General features: G+C 42.6%; 1 protein-coding gene across 1 annotated transcript in view; it reads left to right on the top strand.

Annotated features, from left to right (window-relative positions):
• The window catches only part of NDUFS6 (NADH:ubiquinone oxidoreductase subunit S6), a 31,585-nt gene extending 26,238 nt beyond the window's left edge, over positions 1–5,347 (top strand). The window contains exon 4 of the mRNA XM_073630772.1: positions 5,226–5,347. Within this exon, the coding sequence (XP_073486873.1) occupies positions 5,226–5,294 (69 nt within the window). The 3' untranslated portion in view covers positions 5,295–5,347. The remainder of the gene's footprint in view (positions 1–5,225) is intronic.
• The last annotated feature ends 19,025 nt before the right edge of the window (positions 5,348–24,372 follow it).

Here is a 24,372-nt window from a genome sequence, read left to right as displayed (position 1 = left end):
CGTTGCATACTAGCAACAACCTGCTTATCTACATTGGGATTTGGTAGCAACTAGCTGCTGTCTCTCATTGAAGCGTTATCCTTCAATTAGTGGAGGAGTATAGGAGGGAGTGAGAGGTTAATGTTGAGCCAGTAGAGACATCTGTATGTGAGACATGTATATCCTGACCTACTATTTAAAAGCTTTAACTGTGTTCTCTATCCTGGCGAGCTGGAAAAGTAGGTCCCATTCCCTAAATAAGACAATACTGCCTTTAAAAGAATAGTGTACTGGATGTATAATGCTTGTTACTAGTGAAGTTTTTTTTTTTTTTTGTTTTTTTTCCATGAACAATGCAGCACCTCCAAATATAGAATATTACAAACTTAAAGCATGTGCTATTAACATAACATTCATATTGTGCAAAAAGCATTCACAATATCCACACAAATTATAATAAAAATAAATCGGTGTAAATGAAGTCCACTGCAAAAAAACGAAATCTGTGATAAATATTACCAGCTAATGAAAATCCTCTCCACCATGTGTGCGTAACAGAACTTAAATGCACTCCCCGACAATAAGACCCTATACACGCCATACAACTTTTGTTGTCTGATTTCCTTTAGATTTACCAAAACCATGTAGTGCAAGGGCCTGCCTGATTGCATACAAATTGAAACTCTTAAGGTATGACCTCATATTATATGGAAGGAAAAAAATCTACAGAAAATTGTATAGTGTGTATCCAGCTTAAAGCTGCCAGAGGAAAGAAGCAACATGCACGTTTGTGTGAACAGGATCCATCACACGTGGTCAACCATCTCCATTCTTGCAGTAGAGACACCCCACGGGGGACAGCCAGAAGCCCCTTGCTCGCTCGGTTCCACTCTCCCGACACTCCTCTGCAGCTATAGAATCAGATTGCAGATCGCCACATCTGATGGTTCGGTCATCCAATGCTCCAGGATTAGAACTACAGCTATGTGCCGTTCTAACCCAGTTGTGATAGCTCAGAACAAACACCAGGCAGGGTGTATGTAAGTTCAAATAGGAATCTCCTTTATTCAAAAATACAGGCTCTTTTATACACTAACAGTGGAGGTGCATACCTCCGGCTCATATTACTCTAACAATACACCTGTAACCTAATTAACCTAATTAACATGGGCTAATTAACTAATCCCTTTAGATAGCCTAGATGACTCAGACATGACCTTTAGGCCAGACTGGCTGTCTTGTAGCTTAGAACCCCCAATCGACATTATCACAATAGCAGAGTTAATTAAACACAAACAACAATGGGGATCTAATGACTCTTAGATCCCATACTAAAGACTTATTTACAATACACATTTTAGCAGACAACAGACAGGTAGCTGGAATTGATGACATTAGCATTTAACAGTAGGAGTCCCAACGTTATGAATCGGTCACTATTCCAATATGACAAATCCAGGGTCCCCAGTCTGTGTGTCCTGGGGGACCAGAACCCGAATCCACAGCAATACCACCTCAAGGGTCCCCAGGCATACAGCTCACAAAGAGCACCGCTCCCCCAAATGCCAGGGCCCACGATCGATCGGCAAGAGGCTAGCATACAGTCCCCTCCAAAAGTCTCTCTCCCGGCTAGGTCTGTCACAATCTCGATTAGTATATCCAAAGATTTTCTAATGGGAAAAGTTCCCTTTATATATATATATATATATATATATATATATATATATATATATATATATATATATATATATATATATATATATATATACACACATTTTTTTTTTTTTATTAAAGTATAGATTCCACATAAAGCAAAAGGCTTCATCCAAATAGTAAAACGATTGTCATGATAATTAAAAGTGTATTTACAAAGAGAGCCACCAGTTCCAAGCAAATGCAAAAATGTTTATGAAATCTGTTTTCAGTTACCAGCTGGTAAAAGCATCTAATCAAACCAATCTCGGACCTGTCATGGCCCATGCCAGCGTGTAGCTCCTGCCCCTAAGCGTTTAATGCACATCTTCAGGGGACGCTAGTACTTAATTTTTAGAAAAATGTGGAGTGTTTTTTTTTTTTTTTTTAATAATATATGCTCTCATCATATGCAACTCTCTTTTGCATGATCCTTTCCTGTTCCACTAAGGGTACCCTTAAAAAAAAAAAAAAAAAAAAAACAAATACAGGATTGAGCTGTAGGTGATGATCAAAGTAGAGAGAACCTAAGGGGGACCATCAAGTGTTCTAGGAGCGGTAAAAAGAGGGATAATTAGTAATTGGTTGCCTCCTGAGGCCAACATGCTCCTGTGAAAGAAATGAAAAGTGCTGTGATGAATGCGTGCTGAAGTTTTTATTTCAGTAAAAGTAGGTGCAGAGGACTCGCTCTCCCTCTGTTAGTTATATAGTTCTCCCTGTTCTGACATGAACCCAGGTGTTTTGTGCGTGTATATTATACACACAATATTATGCAAATGTTTAAAGCAGAACTCCAGCTTTTCCTCCCCAAAACAGATGCATTGTGCATGTAAATGAATCACAACCCCACTGTCATTTTATCTGTATCTTACCTTATTTAGCTGTAAAAAGCAAGTTTGTGTGTCTGTGATGTCACTCCTTCTCCAGGCTGAATTTCAAAGTTCTCTAAACTTCCTGTTTCCTTCCTTTACCAGTCCTGATACTATATGTCCCATCATGCTTTGAGCCTCTGTAGTTTCAGGGCAGGCTATGGGAGTCACTTGTACCAGTTCTGGGAGTTGATGTGGTCAGATCACAGAAAGCAGCGCTCTTGGAGGGTGGGATCTGAGGGGTGGGACTCTCTCACTGTTCACACTGGTCAGCATATTTAACGGTGCAGGATTGACTTTTAATTGTAATTCATTCAATCCTGTCCAGCAGCAGCACAGCTAACTATCTGAACAGGCTGTGTAGCAGGGGTTTCTTATTTGAATAATGCTGTGATCTGTGAGGTGGGACTTGGGAGGTTTGGACTCCTTCTGTGGGTGTGATAAGCGGGACTGAATGCTAATTAGGATGTATTTCATGCCACCCACCATCAGAGCTATCAGAACTATAAAGGAGATCATTTGCAGACTCTGAAAGACTACAGAGGGGTGTGTTCTAGGCTAGAGATTGAGCAGAAAATGGCTGGAAGGCCCTCAGTCTACATGCAGAATATCACATGGTACAAAGCCTCAACTAAACCCAGAATATCAGGGGATCTGCAAACAACAGAGCAACATGGTACAGAGGTATGATCTGTGCTGGGACTTATCAATCCATTCAGTTCTAGTGAAAAGAAAGTTGGAGTTCAGCTTTAAGCATAAAATGGTGCGTGTTGCAATTTTTTTATGCCACACAATATTTGTGCAGCGGTTTTTTAGAATCAAATTTTTGGTAAGAATTTACTTTAATGAGTGTTAGTAAACACAATGGAATACCCAGTTTTTTAATAACTATAAAATATGTTATGTCAAGTAAATAGATGCCAAACATGTCACATTTTAAAATTGTGCACGCCCTTGGAATGACGGCAAACTACATTCTATTAAATTCTCCATAGGTGACAATTAAAAAGCCCTTACAGGTTACCAGCTTAGAGTTACACAGGAGGTCTGGTGCTAGAATTATTGCTCTGGCTTGGACGTTCATGGTGATATCTCACAAGTGTGGTGCGAACACCGTTTACATATGCATGTGGGACTTATGTGCGCATTCACATTCAGATTTTTTTTTTGCATTAACTTTATTGATATCATGAGGCATGTGCAATATCCCTTGTGATGGCATGGGCCGTGACAGGTCTTAGATCGGTTTGATCAGATGCTGTAACTGAAAACAGATTTCATAAACATTTTTGCACTTATCAATGATTTTAAAATGCATATGTATTAAATAACCCAGCTAAAGTTCAGATAAAGCCATCTGGAGGGATGGTTCACTGTGGAGTTGCACATCATACTGTAGTGATGTGCCTGTAAGATAACATTTCTTGGCATTTAGACCTGTATTTGAGGCTAAAGCCTCGTACACACGGTAGGATTGTTGGCAGGGGTTTGTCTGTTGACTAATTGCTGTCCTAAAATCTTAGCATTAGTACGCTCCTTTTGACAATTGTCCAATTTTTGACCAACAAATGTTGGATGACAGGCTAGTAAATTTTCCGCGGACAATGGCTTGACGTCAGATTTTCGTATGGTCTGTACACAAATCCGTCACACAAAAATCGAAAGTACAAACGTGCATGCTCGGAATCAATGCTCACCAAACACGAAATTAGCAAAAGGGGCCCAAGGAGTGGCACTCAAGAGCTGAAATTCCACGTAGTAGGTCACTACGGATTGTGTACCATTAGTATGCAAGACAAAATCCTGGCACACTCCCTTATGACAAAATTCAGATGCTCGGTTGGCCAACAATCGTACCGTGTGTACGAGGCTTTAGTCTGACTGGAAGGATTGGGCACCACTGATGTTACTATAAAAAATACATGAACATTAGTACAAGCCACAGTAGTGCAAAGCAGAACCTTGGGTAAAACTGGAAGTTGATAATTTGTCATTATTTTCAATAGAGTTCTAGCTTTACCATGGAAATTCATATTTTACAAGTAAGATTTGCATGAACTTCCAATGTTTTTTTAAAAAGAACCTGCAATTTAAATAAATATTGTCATATTAAATATAATAAAGATAAGTTATTTTTTTCTTCTGGTTTGAGCTTTTTTTTTTTTTTTTTTTTTTTTTTTTTATTCTTTTGTGTTAAAGTGGAACTCCAGCACTTAATCCCTCACCCTCCTCCCTAAAGTTCCAACTATGCCCTCCCTTCTAGTATTGTTTATTATTTTTAAGCCATAGGCAGGAAAGACTGCAGGACCCTTTTTACCTCTCGTTGGTCCAGTGACATGGCAGCTTTCTCTCCTTCCAGGACTGAGTGGCACTCGTGTAATGATGTGTGAGCCCCACCCACTCTTGTAAAACTCCAGAGTCCAGCCTGCGTGATGATGTGCTCCCTAGGGGCTGTGCAAATGACAGGATGGTCTCGCAGCAAATGGGCAGAAGGACAGGACTGTCCTTCTGCCCGAGGAAGAGAACTGCTGGCACTGGACCAAACAGGAAGCTGGGGACAATCATGGAACATGGAGATATATATATGAGGAGGGATTTTTGTTTAAAAAAAAAAACAAAAAAAAAACTGCATAATGATAATACAGCATATGTATAAAGTGTTTTTTATTTTTTATTTTCTCTCAGGACAAAGAAACAAAATCTGGAACTTGTGGATATTGTGGGCTTCAGTTTAAACAGAAGCATCATCACTAAAATATGCCATAAAAATGACCTATGTAGAAATAATAAAAGTGTATAATAATTTAGATGCTGCTGTCTTCTATTTTTTTTCATTTGTGTATATGCTTTGATGGAATTAAATTGCACTTCCTTTATGAAAATTGTACTTCCTTTATGAAAATTGTACTTCCTTTTATGTAGCGATACTAAGGTGCAAGAATTTTAAACCTGACATTTATGTTCATGTCTTGCATCAGTTGACAGGCTTGTCGGTTACGTTGCACGTAAAAGCGATATGGCCTGTGGTGGTTTTCTGATTACTCAGATTTTGTTATGCAGTAAAGTCAGAAGAAAGTTTAAAACTTAACAAATGGTACATATACATTATGACAGTTTTCACATAAAAAATACACCATAGATTATTTTCTTAAATGGATCAGCTGCAGTGTACACTATTTCTGCAGTCCATTCAGGGGAGGTTTAAGCTAATTTTAGAGCTGCATAGGGAAGCTTTATTTTAGAAACCATTTTGAATGTAATGATATTTTTGTTTTCATTGTCATCTGTACTAGGTTGTATAAATTGTAATGTCACCTGACTGAACATGTTTATCCATGCACGAAAAAGAAAAACTATTGAGAATCCCAACTTGCATCTCAGATGACGCTTACCATACATGGAGTCGATTTTGGTTTCTGATAAACAGACTAAAATTTACTGTCCAGCATCCCTTGATTGAAAAACCAAAGGAGCCAGGCAAAAAAATTGACGCCCAACAACACCTGTATCCAGTATGCTGACAGGTTGTGGGGCTTGTTTTAGGAAAAAAAAAAAAAAACTGATAACATTTAGACGAGTTAAAGCTGACAAAGCTCTACAAAAAATAGGCAATTGGCCTTTAAGTGAATACTTACGAGAACTTAATTTTGGAGCTATTGTGATGAGGTCTAAATTTTGAGTTATTTAGTAAATGACACAGAACAATACAGAATAAAGAATATAAGCTCACTATAAGATAAGTGCAGAGCAATAATGTCCTGCAAAGTTAAAACCAAAGCAATAAAGTCCAAAGTGTAAAAGTCCAGTGTGGAACCAAAGATCCCAGAGCTTGGTAGGAATAACCATGTGAGAGAAATGATCCAATCCAATAGCTACTGTGTGACCATCCCTCCACCAGTAGGCAAATTGCTCGCTTACCAAAACAGATGGACCACTGAATAACCAGGAAGTCAATCACGCTTGTCTCCACTGGGGAGAGAGAAGATGATCGCCAGCACTCCAGTCGATCCATACAACCTAAACGGATATGTGGAAGCAAACTCCTAAGGCTGCATTCACACCCGAGCTTTCAAAGTTGTGCGTGTTTACCGCAATTTTGTCGCGATTTTGTTCAGGTCATCCATGTAAAAAGCAGAAAAACATTTGTAAATTGCCCCAAAGAAGCTCATGTTCTTTTTTGAGCTTAAGGCGTTTTTCAGAGGTTTTGCTTCAGGTGACAAACGCTCAGATTTGAACAGGTGCCATTGAAATGAATGGGATTTTGCTTGTTGGGTGTTTTTCAGGCGTTTTTTGGGGGCGTTTTACGAGCTGAAAACGCTCAGGTGTGAATGCAGCCTAAGTGCTCACCGCTATTTTAACTCAAATTAGGTTGATTTATAAAGTGGCACACTCACATGTTAAGCCGCAAGTAAATGGCATAAAAAAGCTTCCTGATGACGTGGAAACACGAAATGCATTGAGGCCGCGCGCTTGCCTACACTGATGTCACTTCTGGTAAGCCCTGGTGTGTTGAAGCGCACGCCAAGAGCTCTAGGAACGGTGTGTGCCTCTGCTGTTTGGCTGTACATGTTACATGCTAGCTTATTGGCAACCACAAATGCAAGTGTGCAATTTAGTTTCCAGTTTGTCCAGGCTACGTTGCGCTATGTGATGAATCTTGTTTTTTTCCAGCTTCTGCCTTTGCATGAGTCTAAGGCTATATCGGCTGATGAGATCAAGCTAAAGGACTATCCCTCCTTGATGCATTGCCATCATTCTAAGGACTTGATTTCTACAAAAGTTTTTCAGATTTAGGACCCCTTTCACACTGAGGCGAGGCGCTTTACAGGCCCTACAGCGCTAAAAATAGCGCCTGTAAAGAGTCTCTCCAGTGTGAAAACCCCAGGGCTTTCACACTGGAACGGTGCACTGGCAGGATGCTTAAAAAGTTCTGCAAGCAGCACCTTTGGAGCGGTGTCTACAATGCTCCTAAAATGCTTCTGCCCATTGAACTGAATGGGCAGCTGTGCCAAACCGCCGGCAAAGCGATTTTATACATGCTTTCTCTTTTCCCCTTCCTTTCTTCTTATTCTTCCTTCCCTTTCTCTTCCCCAACCTGGTGTGGATAGATGGCAGAATTTAGAAGGACCTGAGCTGGCTGTTCATAATCAGGTTCTTCACATTCTTTGTATTGGCCTTCGTTAGTTTGGGTATGATTCTCAAAAATACAGGCCAAAGGATCATTAGTGTTGTATATTTTGATTTACTCTTACAGTGGGGTCTAATAGATAGACATTGCTAACTTTCTTACTTTATTGGCTTATCAATATGCACATAAATGTGCAATGTATATGGCATTTTTCTATTCTGTTGTATATCTTTTTAAAACATTTAATAAAATGTTTATGCAAACAATAGCTAACGCTGATGAAACTAAGTGCTGACGTCATCTGCTAGGTGGAACGTTTTGCATGCTCGCACTGTGCGCTTTTCTTCTGCCATCCGGCCTAGTAGTAGCCGCTACTGCTCTTTCTGAAGCATTTGTCAATCTGGTCTTCCGTCTAGTTTTACTTCCTGTCCCTAGTGACTTGATCAGGACCCTCTTCAGAATGGCAAGTCCATGCTTTGCATATAGTAGTTTTTCCACTAAACAGTGCAATGTCTTTTAAAAGACCCCTAGAAGACAGTTCTGCTGCAATAGATGACCTCAGCTCATATACATCCATAAGTGCTCAGGGTCATTTTTCAATATCCCTAAAAGGACTGATGCCTGTAAGCTGGGACCATGAATTAAATGATGTGGCGCTGCCTATGCACCAAAAAAAGCTAAAAAAAGTGCACACGAAGATCCATAATAAAAATTCATATACTAATATATAATGCCATACTGTGCTCTTTCAATGGCAAACAATACCTGTAAACCTGTAAAAAAAACTATTCGCTTAAATCAATGCATAGGAATCTTCTTGTATATGTGCAATTCCGAATAATAGATATCGTGCCCGCAACTCTGTTGCTGCACCAATTCTAATAAATCCTATACAAATTGCTGCAGTTGGTGTAGAACCTGAGTGCTAGAAACAACTTGTGGAATCATGGCTCCATCCTGACAATGTGAAGGAGCTTTTTCCCATTAAAAAAGGAATTTACTGATAAGTAGACTCTATCCACTGTAGCCACTCCAGTCACCTGCCTTAACAAGCGAAATAGGTTGATGATATTCTTACTTTAGGTATTTCATTGACCAGACTTCCTGCTTATGAGCAAATAAAGATCCGGATAGCCACACTCCAAAAATAGTCCTTTCTTTTATTGTAGATACAGTTCGTACAAAAACAGATTAAAATGGCAAGCTGCTAACGCGTTTCACACCGAGGGTTCTCTTAAGAGATTTGATCCACAATCTCAAGGAAAGACTCTTGTGACTTGTTTGCAAACATTTAAACTTGTGACTCATATGGGCCTAATGTTTGTCCATATGCAGGTCTCTTTGAATATGTGACTGGCACGCCGAGGATATGCTTAAAGTGTTTAACCCAAAAAAAAAAATTGATCCTGTTTCTTTAGAGCATGTTGTACAGTGCTTGTGCTGTGTAGTTTTGCCCCTCCGTATCATCTGAAATACCTGGCTGATCCTGCCAGTTTCTGCCTTCCCCTGACCGTGATAATTGGAATATGTGCCTCTGTCAGCCAAAACCCTGCTCTCTCTGTGTCTCCTCTGTCCTCCCCTCCCTGCTTGTCAGCAAACTGATCCTCCCCTCCTGTTTTTCTTCTATAGTTCCCTCTATTATATAATAATAATCTCCCCAGTAGATGTGTTTTTTTTTTTTTTTTTTTTTTATATGTCATAATCGCAAACAATATGTTAGGAGGGAGCCCAGGCTGCCTCGTAAAAGATGGGATTTTTGCAGTAGACCCTTTTATCTGTATAACAAGGCAAGCACAAACTTAAAAAGTATAATGAAAATTATTACATTTTATTGAATACAAAATACATAGTATATGATATAATAAAATCACAGGCTACATAGAGTACATTATGCGTACTTGATACTAAAATTGCTGTTACGCCAAATGTTGGAGAGATGCTAGAGTAAGCGGAAGGCCAACATGTTTTGCAGTTTCCTGCTTCTTCACGGGCGTCGCCTGCATCTGTAGGTGTCTCTAAATTACATAAATTCACATTAGCAGCCATAGTTTCTATAGTACACATACCAAATACATTTTCTTTGGCTAATACGGGTGTTTACCCAATCGCAATTAACAGTGCCTAAATTAGGGCGTGCATAGCCAGACTCACATCAGAGGCCCAATGGGTTATCAGCCAACCGCGATCACTACCCCAGGGCAGTCAGAGCCTAAGGGGTTGGATAGTGGGGTGTCGGATCACGTAATGGCCAACCTATCGGATAGGTATGTCCTGTGTGAAAAGATATTTTTAACTACTATTACACTAGGAAAAGGTTTAGTTAACACTATTTATATTCTTGATGTATTAGGTCCCTCTGGCTTACGTTATCAATACATATTACATAATACTAATGTAGATTATATTAATGACCATATCAAACTACCCTTAATGCCAGTTGGAGATATACACATAGGTAGATTTATTTAATTATATTTGTAATCTAATTCATCTTGATATAGGCAGAGATACATTATATTATTTTTGGTGCTAGGGTGTCAGCCAGCTGAAATAAATATCTGACACAAACCTAATACCAACAACAAAATGCATCCATATGGTCAATAATAGCAGGTAAAGCATTGTGTCTGCCCTCTAGTATGGATTTGTCATAATGAATTAAATAGAGTAATATTAGGCTACTATCTAAACAACTTAGTGGATAAGCTGGGTAGAATGTGCAGTCACAGTATAACGTGGCAGAGTTTTTCCATAGTAAAAAGGCAAGAGCGGTCTCTATCTAGCATTTACCTGCAATTGGTCTAAATATCATGTGGCTTCAAGGCCTAAGCCTCGGAGCGTTGTCCGCTGTGTATGCTGCCGTAATAGGTAGCTAGGGAGACGCTAGTCGTGTCTCCTTAAATCTACGTAATCCCCCCGGAAGCAGAGGGTCCTAACATATTGTTTGCGATTTACTATTATAGATTGGGGACCCTTATCTGTATCTGGAAATAACCCAACATTATCCAGTGTCCAATTATATGTCATAATGTAGAGTATACGATTTCTTATCATTTGAGCCCAGTCTTGCCACACAGAGTTAATCCAGCTCTGAGCAATCCTCTTTTATTGTTCAGTGAGATAATTCTTGACAAACAGAGAAAAACTTTGTCAAATCCTCCCCTTTGCTGTGAGTGACAGGTGCTTTACATAGCTCGTGCACTAGCCTAAGAGACATGCATTATTTTTTATTTCCCACCCCCACTCCTTTCTTCAGCAGCTCTGCAAGGATTGGCTGTTCCACACCTCAGTATGATTTGGCATGCTGAAGTCATGTGGTTACTTTCCTGTCTTTTTACTGGATGTTAGAGATCATAGCAGAAGTTCAGTGTTAGAAATATACACAGGAGAAAATGCATATTGACAAGGGGAGTGTAGAGATGGGCGGGGAGTCTACTGACATCACGACTCCACCCACCGAGCTCCAGTCAACAGACCCACCCACAGAATATGCAGGTAATGATACATGCAGAAGGCATGTATATCCTTATAGATAACCCCTATGGTAGTAGTTTAGAAAGGATGACATGGGGTTTACATCCACTTTAAGGAGGTAGTCACCTCTTTTGTTCTGCCTTTGACAATATCATTCATGATGCTTCTGGTACTCAAACTGTGTATCTGCCTCATTGCGGGAGATCTTGGAATGGGGCGGAGGAACCCTATTCCTCATCTGCTACTACAGTGGTATCCCATAGATCAGGGGTGTCCAAACTTTTTTCAAAGAGGACCAGATTTGATGAAGTGAACATGGGTGAGGGCCAACCATTTTGCCTGACATTCTTTAAACTATTAAAATTCGGTCTAAGTGTGTTCGTTCGAGCACTAATGCACTGCCCAACGAGAATTTTCTTGCCTTTGTGGCTGTGTGTTGTGAAGAGTCTAAGGATGAGCTTGGGTGTATTATTTGGATATACCGTATTTATTGACGTATAACACGCACCTTCACTTTAAGAGGGAAGTTTCAGGGAAAAAAAATAAATTTTAAATAAAGAACTGTGAAGCAAAATAAGGGTCAGTGCCCATCTGCAGCCTCACAAGTGCCCATCTGCAGACCCACCACTGCCATGAATGTAGCCTCACCATTGCCAGGAATGCACCCACCCTTGCCAGGAATGCAGCACCTTTGCCAGGAATGCACCACCATTGCCACAAATGCATTCACCATTGCCAGGAATGCACTCACCATTGCCAGGAGTGCAGCATCATTGCCAGGAATGCAAGCACCATTGCCGGGAATGCAGCACCATTGCCGGGAATGCACTCACCATTGCCAGGAATGCATTCACCATTTCCAGAAATGCAGCACCATTGCCAGGAATGCACTCACCATTGCCAGGAATGCAGCACCATTGCCAGGAATGCACTCACAAACGCCAAAGATTACCTACAGGAGTATCTCCTGTTTACACAGCGGCCTCTTTAATAGAAATTCCTGCCTCCTTTGATGGACAGAACAGTCATCCAATGGCAGCGCCAGAGATGGGACTTCCTATTACAGAGGTCGCCCGTAAACAGGAAATTCTCCTGTGTGTGTACGGCACTCGTCCCGCCTCCTCCCTGTCCCCTTCAAGGCATATACATCTTTTGTGGCACTGGGAGATTGTCGAGGGCCACAAAAGATATATATGTCCAAATAACCAGGCGGGCCGTTCAAAACCGGAACGTGGGTCACGATTGGCCTGCAATTGGCCCGCGGGCCGGACTTTGGACGTGCCTGCCATAGATGATGAGCTTCCAATTAAGATTCAGATCTCTGGAACCAGATGTCCTCTATCCCATCTGCTCAATGCACTGCTTAAAAGTCCTAAGTGTGGGGGACTGTTCATTTGTTTGCTGGGTCACCTGGTTGTTTACCTTCTCACAGTTTGGATGCTAAGGCTTCACCTTGTAATTTCCACTATTGACCCTTGAATTCACACACTGTGACTGCCATTTCATGTTTACATGAAACACATTTTTCATGTTAAATGGTATGTGATTCCCACGTTTGTTTGGTTTCCCTACACCCTGGGATCTCTGATTCCTACTCTGACAATTCTCTACCCTTTGGGAATGCTATCTCATTTAATCCCACAGCCCTCCATTAAAAAGGACAAAAACACTACACTTGTGATATTGCACAAACATCAGTATGTGCCTTGTGCACAGTTGATACTAGAAACTGTACAAAGCCTGACAATATTAAAACTTAAGGATGTGGAGAAAACAAAGTGTAAAAACAGGATGTGAAGGTCTGCCAGCATGGCAACTTTCCCTCTTTTTGGGCAAGTTGCAAAAAAAAAAACGATCCTGCAATTTGCTTCTCTGCACCTCCTGCTCCAATCCACTTTTTTTCCAGAATTGCTAGGACTCCTTGCAGTCGCACCCCTTTTTTAAATTGGACAGACTGGCAACCCATTGTTTTTCCAGGAATAGAGAGGTACTGCTGTAACCTAGTTAACCTCCTCTGCAGCTTCAGTAGCTCAGGTTAGATGCTTGCAGAGAGCTCATGCGCATGAGTCTCTTAAAGTAAACCACTAGCTATTTCCTTGCAGATTGCTTCTTTAATTGCAGCAAAATGTCCAGTACCAGAAAGAGGACAAATTGCCATGCTGGCCAACCTCCACAGCCTGCTTTTACACTTTTTTTTTCTCTGCATCCTCCATCCTGTCACTCCATGACACTTGGAAAAAAACAAAAACTCTGAACTAACTTTTGACAGTGTAATATGATTTACTATTATCATAAAGACCAAGTGGGCTTCATGCCTGACTGACAAGCAACTGACAATGTGCCCTGACTTCTTCATCTTATTCATTTTGCCAATAAACCTTAAACCCCTAGCTTCCTATTATAATAATACAGGGTGTCCCAAAAGTCTCCATACATAATAAAAATTAAGAAACTCATATTATATTTTATATACAGTACTTTGTGTATGTGTAGAAAGAGGTGGCCAACACATAGAGAAAATGTTGTAATAAATATTATGTAAATTTACATTTAGCTCCAATTTTCCATTTTCCCTATGTATGGTGACTTTTGGGACACCCTGTATATACTGTATATAAAAAGCCTTCGCTACCCCTTTGTGGCCCTACGTTTTTTTTTATATCCTCAACGGATGGGGTTTCAGCCCACACTTCATTAACTAAATCACTTTACACTGATCCAAAAGCTTTCATACAATACACTGGCCTGTGCTCTCCCAGATCTTCATGGGAACATGCTATTGCTGCTCCATATCCCCCAACTTATCTTGGGACATAAGCCTCTTCAGCTCAGGATGAGTCCTCAGCTTCCTGTTCCTGTCAGTGTAGGGCCAATCAATGCAGGTGGTCACTTGCCAGTAGGGTGGTATACAGTACATCATCAGAGAGTCTGGACGAGTTTAGAACAAATCTTTATTGCATGAAAAGACTTCTACCATCACTCTCATTGCTTTACAGTTCTGTAAAAATATCACACAGGCAATCTAAGTCACCAGTAAATCTACCTGGGTCATCCAAGGCCCTCCTTTTGAGAACCCTTAGGTTAAGTACCCTCTATGACTTCTTTTCTATGTTATTACTTGTTGTTTGTATTTACTCTGAGCTGCCTTTACTCATTCTTTATCGGGGCATGGTGGCCTTACGAAGACCTAGCCCTTCCATTGTTGTAAAGGCAGTAATGGCCTTTTAAGTCTATGTGGACATTGTGCTGCCTTCCTTTGGTTCATCTCCGCCTTCTCATTTTGAGAAGCATGTCCCTCTTTTTCTGAACATTGTGCAGGTGGTCAGAATTTACCTTTTTTGCACTGCTTCCTTCCATAAGATGGAATCACTCGCTAATCACTGCAGATGGTCTCTGCAAGGGTTCCCCAGTGTCAAGTGCTACTATTGCACATTGAATTATTTATTATGTATCCCAGGTTTATTCTCTTGAGGGATGGGAGTTCCCATTCCCTCTGATTGCTCATTTACCAGAGTGGTTGGTTCTTTCAGCACCAGGCTTCTGTTTTCCAGGTATGCAAGGCTGTCACCTGGTCCTTAGCTCACATTTTTTTATCAACACATTTTTTTTGTCACACTTTTTTTTTGTTTTTTGTTACCAAGTGTTATGTCAATGTCACAGCTATCGCTATATACACTGTTACCAAAAGTATTGGGATGCCTGCCTTTACATGCACATAAACTTTAATGGCGTCTTAGTCCATAGGGTTCAATATTGAGTTGGCCCACCCTTTGCAGCTTTAACAGCTTCAAATCTTCTGGGAAGACTGTCCACAAGGTTTAGGAATGTGTCTATGGGAATGTTTGACCATTCTACCAGAAGCGCATTTGTGAGGTCGGGCACTGATGTGGACGAGAAGGTCTGGATCGCAGTCTCCGCTCTAATTCATCCCGAAGGTGTTCTGTGCTCTAATTCAACCCAATAGAACCACTTTGGGATGAATTGGAGAGGAGCCTGTGAGCCAGGCCTTCTTGTCCACATCAGTGCCTGACCTTGCAAATGTACTTCTGGAGGAATGGGCAAACATTCCAATAGACACTCCTAAACCTTGTGGACAGCCTTCCCAGAAGAGCTGAAGCTGATATAGCTACAAAGGGTGGGTCAACTCAATATTGAACCCTACGAACTAAGACTGTGTTGCCATTAAAGTTCATGTGCGTGTAAAGGCAGACGTCCCACTATTTTTGGTAATATAGTGTATGTGATACGTCTGTTGCAAACTCAAGAATTTAATCCAAAACCGTTAAGTGTAAGTGTGATTCCTCTGAGGAGTGATTTTTATTTTATTTTATCGTACACTGAAATCTCAATGGGGAAAAATATCATGCTGGATGTCTATACTGATATGCACTGGGCAATGTGTTAGGAAGGAAAGGAGGCCAATGTCAGGATATGCTCCTAATGAGGCGATGGAAGGTGACCTGGGGTATTTTCTCCCAGATCTGGATCAGGGCATCACTAAGCTCCTGAACAGACTGAGGTGTAACCTAGTGGTGTCGGATGGACCGAAACATAATTTCCCTGAGGTGTTCTTTTTGATTTAGGTCAGGCGAGTGTGGGGGCCATTCACTAGTATCAATTCCCTCATCCTCCAGGAACTGGCTGCATACTCTCGCCACATGAGGCCAGGCATTGTCGTGCACCAGGAGGCACCCATGACCCATTGCACCAGTGTAGGGTCTGACAATGGGTCCAAGGATTTCATCCCTATGCCTAATGGCAGTCAGTGTGCATTTTCAAGGCTGTAGAGGTCTGTGCATCCCTCCATGGATATGCCTTCCCAGACTATCAGTGACCCACCACCAAACCAGTCATGCTGAACAATGTTACAGGCAGCATAACATTCTCTACAGCTTCTCCAGAGCCTTTCATGTCTATCACGTGTGCTCAGTGTGAACCTGCTCTTATCTGTGAAAGGCACAGGGTGCCAGTGGCAGACCTGACAATTCTGGTGTTCAATGACAATCAAGCTCCACAGTGCCACGCAGTGAGCACAGGGCCCACGTTAGGCCCTCAGGCCACCCTCATGAATTCTGTTTCTGATTGTTTGGTCATAGACATTTACACCAGTGGCCTGCTGAAGGTAATTTTCTAGGGCTCTGGCAGTGCTCATCCTGTTCCTCCTTGCACAAAAGAGCAGATACCGGTCCTGCTATGCATGGTACATTGAGTTAAACAAAGAAAAGTAATAAATGCAGGGTAAGGTATTGCATTAACACATGTCTTTTATATATATATATATATATATATATATATATATATATATATATATATATATATATATATATGATCGGAGCCCTGTGACCGGGTAGAGATGTGAACCACATAAACACGTCACAAGTCTAACAATATAAAGTAGACCTGAAGTGTGCCCTGGTCTGCTGGACGGTATGCCAAGAGAAGGGGGTATACCCAAGATAAGTGAGTGGATGGTTTTGTAGAGAAAGTGTTTTAAGAGAAGTGCCCTGAGAAAGGGAATGGGTGGGTGGGTACTGCGCACTGGAACCAACAAAGACCAGTGTGGGTGGTCTGCCTAAATACCCCCCGGGGCTCCTCCCATAAGTTCAGGCCACCACACTGGCCTTCCTATTTATGAAGACTTGAAGTGTGCCCTGGTCTGCTGGACAGTATGCCAAGAGAAGGGGGCAAAAACACTTGGTTAGGGAGGTAATTATTTATTTGAGCTGATAACGTACTACTGGGCAAGCTTGCTGAAGGCTTGAAACATTTCTGCTTGCGGATTGGGCATGTATCGAGCAAAGTAAGCGGATTTCCACCTGCCCATCTTCTTGATGACGTGGTCCGGTACCCTGCTTTGTGGTGCTGCTCCAATGCAGAAGGAATGTCCAGAATATCGGCCAGGGTCAAGGCCTAAGTTAAGCAAGAGGATCCTAATGTGTCTGGTGAACTGGCTGCCACTTAGAGAGTTAGTAGGGAATGGTAGCAATGGGCTACACTCTGAGAGGTCGGACAGATGGGCTAACAACTGATCTAGAATGGCCGCTGGGCACCAGGCGTTGTGAGTTTGGAAAAGTTAGATGTCTACCCCTGGACCAGACAGTTTTTGGACACTACGAGGTGCGGGATGAAGTGATTCTGATGGCGTATCAGATGGCATCTGCCTAGTGCCTGGCTGCCGGGGCCGGTGACAGTGAACTCGCTCGGAAGTAAGAAGCCATAGAAGGCCAGGAAGATGACTGCTTGAATGAGCAGGCTGGGCAGTAACCCAAAAGGAGAACGTGACAGGATGGTAGACATGTCTCTGAAGATGGCGCTAGTGACGGGTAGGCGCTTGCTACTGGTTTGGGGTTGTTGCCTAGGGATACCACGTAAGATGGTTATGACTCCATAGGCAGCGAACAAGGATGGTTTGGTAGGGTCCTGTAAGGAGATGAAATGATGGATGCCAGCTAAGTAGAGTCTGATGGTATTGTGTGACAGCGCCAGCTGTGTGTGGCAATATGATATGAAAGCCAAGATGTGCTTGAGTTTTCCTGATAGTGCCCTGGGGTTTGAGGCTAGGAATCTGTCGTAGGAACTCCAGGCAGTACGGTAGGCCTTCCAGGTGTTGCGAGATAATGACTGATTACGATGACAATGTGGGTCACATCGTGTAGGTGTTGCTTTAATCCAATCTTAGCTGTGACCAAGGTGGGATAAGAGATGTGGCTGGGTCGGCTCCAGGTTCCTGCAAAAAGAAAGACGAAAAGTTAAAGCAGGATAGTGCGTCGGCCGAGATATTGTACTTGCCCGGGATATAGATGCAGTGCACATTAAATTGGTGCTGCAGGGATAGTTGCACCAGCCTGCGCAGGAAGGACATGATGGCTAGCGATTTGGACCTGCCTTTATTTATGATATTGGCTGTGGTCTGATTGTCTGTGGCAAACATCACTGTGTGCCCTGCCCAGGTGCTGCCCCAGACATGAGCTGCTGCCACAATGGGATAGAGTTCGAATAATGAGGATGACTGACTGAACCCGTGAATCAGGAGGATTTCTGGTGGCCATGCAAACCAATGATAGCCAAAAATTGCAGCAAAGCCCGTAAAGGCTGTGGCGTCCGTGACTACCCGAGGTGAAGAAGAGGATGCTGAAGGAATGAACATTGGTATTTCATCCCAGTTCATTAGAAATTCGTCCCACATTGACAAATCCGCTATTGCTGCTGTGTCTAGTTTAAGAACGTTGGGATCTTGTGCTTGCGAGAGAAAAACTAAGAGGCACGAGCTGAAGGACCGCCCCTGAGGGATGATCCTCATGGCAAAGTTAAGCATGCCAAGCAAAGATTGCAGCTGTCTCTTGGTGCACCCTCAATTAAGGGTAAAGGTGTGAACGACCGACCTGATGAGGGTCAACTTGTAGGGAGGCAGGCTGGCCTGCATGGAGCATGTGTCGAACGTGACACACAAGAAGGTGATGGACTGTGCCGGGCCTTACACTTTCGTTTCTGCTATGGGCACATTAAGATTATCAAATTCCTCTCTCAAACTGTCTAAATCTACTGGGGGGCTCACCGGGTCTTTTCATGAGCAGGAAGTCATCGACATAGTGAATCACTTTCTGACAGCATTAGTGATGCGACAGGATACAGGAAAGGGACTGGGCAAACGTATCGAACAGCCACGGGCTGCTTTTAGAGCCAAATATCAACTTGGTGGCAAAATAGTACAAGCCTTTCCACTTGATTCCATGCCACAACCCTAGAGGTATGGCTCGATGGGCAGTAACTTGAAGGTGTCCGAGATGTCCGCTTTGGACAGCCAAGCACCTGCTTCTATGCAAATGATAGCTTGAATAGCTAGGTCGACTGACGAGTATTTAAGGGAAAACTTCTCTGAGTGTATTAGGGAGTTCAAACTTGGGATGTGAGAACAATGAGGCACGGACAAATCATACACTAAACTAAGTTTATTGGAAAACTTGCCCTTGACAAGTCCGATAGGGCTGACTCTCCAGACAGTGAAAGGTGACTTGGAAAAGGGGCCGATCATGTACCCCCGGTCTAGTTCGGTTTGTATCAAATTGCTGATGACTGACTCGTCGGTGGTGGCTGAGAGTAGGTTCTTGCATTCATGGGTCATGTGAGGAAGCATGATGAGGCCGGTGTGGAATCCTGAGGTGAATCTCTGTATGAGGAAGGCAACCAGGGAGGGAATCTGGTGTAGGTATAGGTAGAACTCAAGCCACCTGATGTGCACGCAGCCTAGTCATGAGGAATTTAGCTGCTTGATGCCGCACGAGACTTTGGGATGTGCTTTATGGCATGAGAGGCAAATATGAAGGAGCTGACAGTGAGCGTAGCTGCAAGTCCCGAAATTGAAATGATTGCAGATAGATGCGCCCCCACTGACCGGATTGGTCATCCTAACTTGTCCACCTTGGATGGCTGTATGAAAACCGGCAAGTTTTGAGTGGCACTAGAGGTGGAGGGATAGTTGGGGAGGCATCTGCCACCTACCTCAGAGCACCAGTTTGCTGTATGGGTGGAAGACTGGCAGTTAGCACAGAGTGGGGAGCGTAGGCCGGCGAAGTGGCGTCAGAATAGCTCTGTGTCGATGGTGCTCCAGTTGGTAGTAATCTGGAACTGAGAGAGTCTAGCTGCTGTGACCCAAATCCACTAATGCATGCAGCTACAGGTACAGTTCTTCCCTCCTGTTGGGGTTTGGCAAAGATCGTCTCTGACCATCCCAAAGGCTAGCACAAACTCCGTGACAGTGCGCTTGCAGTTAAGCCTAGGTTCCTTAGCTTTCAGGACGACTGAGACGTCCCCCCCAGGAATATGACTTGTTGTCAGCCATGTCGTGAACTGATATGAGGAGGGATGCTAGGTTAACATCCTTGCCGTCCAAGATGTCCTTCCTGATGCCAGCTGGGATGAGGTGCGCAATGAAGACAGTCGTGCAGATGTCAGGCATACCTGTAGATGAAGGCATTGGGATGGCGATGGTGACTGGGTCTGGTAGGGGTGCAGCTGGGCGTGCCTCCAGGGCTCCCACTCTGGCCTGGACGTCGGTGACTGCTGTTGACAGTGTGGTCACCAAGTAGTGGAGCTGAGTAATGGCTGAGGATATAGACTGCAGTGTTGCCTGGGTGCCTGGTTGGCCGCTGGCGATGGGAATAGTAGCCTAAAAATCTTGGCTTTCCTTGCTGTGGCAGGGTAGGAAATACCCTTGCGCTGCAGCTCTGCTGTGAGCTTGGGAATGGTCCAAGCTCTGGGAGATTGAGTGCCACCGCTTCCTGAACCCGCAGAGGGCGACAGCGGGGCAGAGGAGGAGTCTTCGCTGTCGGCCTGCGACATGGCTTCAGCTAAAAGAAAAGGAGGGGAAATGCATACATTAAGATAAGTTGTAAAGGCAGGAGGGGACAGATGCCTTGGGTAGGTAAGATGGAAAAGAAGGAGAAAAACCAGAAGGACAAGAAAAGGAATGGCAGGCGTAGTGAAGAAGCCGGTTTGCATACGCACGCTGTTGAGTGGAAATTTAGAAATTTCAAAAGAATGCGTGGCAACCGAGTGAGTCAGGAGGTGAGTCAGGAGGTGACTGGCCAGGTCACCGATAGCTCCGGTGCCCGTCTGTGCTCAGTACAAACCTGTGGATCAGAGCCCCAAGGGCGTACTGGAGCAGGGAGCTGCAGTCTGGTATTCTAAGTAGAAATGTTGCGATCTGTAGTTTATTGACGTATGTTCGGCCTGCTAACGCTTGCACTGCCAGCAAGCTTGACGTTGAGCGACCTTGTTTGCGTGGTGATGGATCTCGCTTTGAAAACAGAGTGAAGTTCACAGAAATATATGACAGTTACTTATGCCTCAGGAGCAACTCGAATCATGTGTGTGAAGTAAAATATGTAGTGAAAGAGTGCTTAAGGAAAATACAACCCTTGTACTATGCACCTGACTCAATGCCCTAGCTTGTGAAGTTCTGGTTGGGGTCAAGAACTGGGTCGACCGGGAATCTGTAGTAAGGTGACATAGGGAATTCATTAAAAAAGGGGGGTTGCAAAGAGCTGTTTGGGGCATGGCTGGCCCCCTGGTGAAGATGCAATCCCTGTCGTCAGTGTGTTTTTTTTTTTTTTTTTTTTTATGAACACACTTTTTTTTTCCTTAGGGAGCAGGATGGATCAACTCGAACTCTACTGACCTAAAGGGGGAAGCAACAGAGAATAGGTAAATAGCCGTTTTGCCACTGGAGACGAAGAGTGGCCGATTTGAGCCACTTGGCGAGATGCAAGTAAGCAGCCTTATCAGGAAGGCAAAAACAAAAATAAGGGAATTTGAGCATGTAGGAATGACCAACCGCAACAACGTACGAATAGATGGAGTGAAATGTGTATGTTTATGCTTTTGATAAGAGTAATGTAGAGCCAAGGATCTAAATCGTTGTGCCGCCGCGATGTCACGCCGATGTGACTCGATTCTGAACGGGCTGAAGAGTCAGTAAATGGTGTTGAGTGTAGAGACAAGTATCCGAATCGTGCCACCGCGATGTCATGCCGATGCGACTAGATTTGGATAGGGCTGAAGAGTGAGTAAATGGTGTTGGGTGCAGAGCCGAGGATCCGAATCGTTGTCCTGCCGTGAAGTGACGTTGATGTGACTAGATTCGGATCGGGCTGAAGAGAGTGTGAGGGGTGTGGTGTGTAGAGCTGAGGATCCGAATTGTTGTGCCGATGCGTGTACCACCGATGCGACTAGATTCAAGTCGAGCTGTGAGTAATGGTGGGGTTTGTAGCACCAAGGATCCAAACTGATGTGCCGCTGTTGCGACTAGATTCGGATCAGGCTGGAGTGTGAGTAATGGTGGGGTTTGTAGCGCCAAGGATCCAAATTGCAGTGTCGCTGATGCTACTAGACTCGGATCAGGCTGAGGGGTCAGTGAATGATGTGGTATGTAGGGCAGAGGATTTGGGACATATGCCGCCGATGCGACTTGATTCGGAAGTACCTGTAGTGTGAGTGAGTTACATGGATTCGTATCGTTTGTGCCGCTGAGGCGACTTGATACGAAAAATAGTCTTTTTTTCTATAGACCAATCAAACGAGCTCCGAAAGAAGCATTCAATTGCGAAACACGTAGGGCTTTTTGAGTTTGATGTCCTTTATATCTGATTAGAGGGATATGTCCCTGTTTTAAGGGTATGCCTCTCTGAAGTCTTTGACCCCCTTGAGAGAGACTTAGCTAGTCTTTTGCACTTTAATTGCAATGTTTTAACATGTTTGTGTTTTTGCTTTGTGTACTATGTGTATAATAAAATATTTATATTTAATTTTATGATTGGTGCCTATAAAGTCCATTTTTTCCACGTCCCTTTATATATTTAAATAATTTTTTGGGATTTTTTTTTTACTGTCCTCCACTATGTGCCTCTCGTGCTCTATTTTAGCCACCCTGATGCGGTCTTACACTTCTTGGTGAATTCCTTATAGTGTTGGAATGCTGACAATTACCCGTCTGCTTTATATTTTTTGAAGGCCATTTTTTTGTCTTTAATATGACTTTTTACGCTATGGTTCAGACACCCAGGTTTAACCTTTGTACTTTTATATTTAATGCCCATTGGAATGCACTCAGCGATACCTTTAAATAACATGTTTACAAAGCACTCTAATTTTTCTTCTGTGTTTAATGTATCTAAGATTTGGTCCCATTTAATATCTTGCAATATTGAGCACAGTTTTGAAAAATTGGGTCGCCTAAAATATTTGTGTCACCTCTGCTGTTCAATAGGTAATCATCAGCCTTTCCACATTACCTGATTGTGTGATTTACAAGAAAAAGTCATCAGTAATGACATATCTGGGTTAATTTACTTAAGCTGGAGAGTGCAAAATCTGGTGCATGTGCATGGTAGCCAATCAGCTTCTAACGTCCACTTGTTTAACTACGCTTAACAAAAAAACTGGAACCTCGTTTCTGTCCAGTGCTGCACCAGATTTTGCACTCTCTAGTTTTAGTAAATCAACCCCATAAAGGCACATACACCCCCCTGTTTGTTATCTGAAAGCAATCAAGCAGACAGGTATCAAATCTAAATCTTAGAGGATTTAGTTTAAATCCCAACTATGGCACTACCTGCATGGAGTTTGCATGTTCTCCCTGTACCTGCATGAGTTTCCTCTGGGTACTCCGGTTTCTTCCCACACTCCAAAGACATGCTGTTTTATTGGCTCCTGTCTAAATTGGCCCTAGTATGTGTATATATGAATGTGAGATAGGGACCTTAGATTGTAAGCATCTTGATCGCAGGGACAAATGCGAAGTACAATATATAAGTGCTGCTGTGACTGTGCTATATTAGTACCTGTTATAATTTAGAAAAAAATTATTTGTGCGTTGGATAATCTCTGAAAAGACACCTGTGGATTTATTTATCAAAGGCAAATAGATGGTGCACTTCTCAAGTGCAGTTGCATTCGCTTTGTAAGGAATACCCAATCAGGTGCAAGGAAAGAAAAAAAAAGTTTTTGCTTGCACATAATTGGATGATGGAATTCAGCAGAGCTTTACCACATTTACTAAGCTCTGGGGAAAATGAGTGCAATTGCACTTGCAAAGTGCGCAGTCTATTTGCCTTTAGTAAATCCACCGCTTGTGTACCAACTATGACTTAAAAGTAACATTATGAAATAACCACTCCCTGGACTCAAATTGCAATGGAGTGTTTCAAACCATTTCTGTGTCAAAACAGGATTTTGCGTTCATAGCTATGATATTCACACATTAACTAACCGTGGCATACAAACTCTTTGTTTGCAGTAGTTGATGTTAAGTCTTAGTGCTCGCAAAAGCCTTGCAACTTTCTTCTGTAAATGGGTCTTCAAATAAGGAATAACTGCGCAAAATCTCTTGATAGTGTGCACACACAGCCAATGAAAGTCATACTGGCAGCTCATCAATACAAACCCCATGATACCAAGTAAAGTGTTTCATGTATCATTCATAACAGCAGGTAGAGCATTGCTTAAATGTAGTTCCCGTTATATATTCCTCCTGAACTCTTTGTTGAATTGACTTAATGGCTTATCCATAATTTTGTATTCTTTTATCAAGAGATTTCTTACCTCAGGTGACCAAAGTAGTTCAAAAAGGCCCAGGCAGTAGGTCAATTGTGAAATAATTGTTTTGTTGATATACTGAAGGTGACAGTTGTTCAGTTCTCCATTTTTGCTTAAATATTGTCAGAGAACTCTGGA

The sequence above is a fragment of the Aquarana catesbeiana genome, linkage group LG05 (assembly GCF_042186555.1).
Source record: "Aquarana catesbeiana isolate 2022-GZ linkage group LG05, ASM4218655v1, whole genome shotgun sequence".
Lineage (NCBI taxonomy): Eukaryota > Metazoa > Chordata > Amphibia > Anura > Ranidae > Aquarana > Aquarana catesbeiana.
This window is presented reverse-complemented; position numbering and strand designations above follow the sequence as displayed.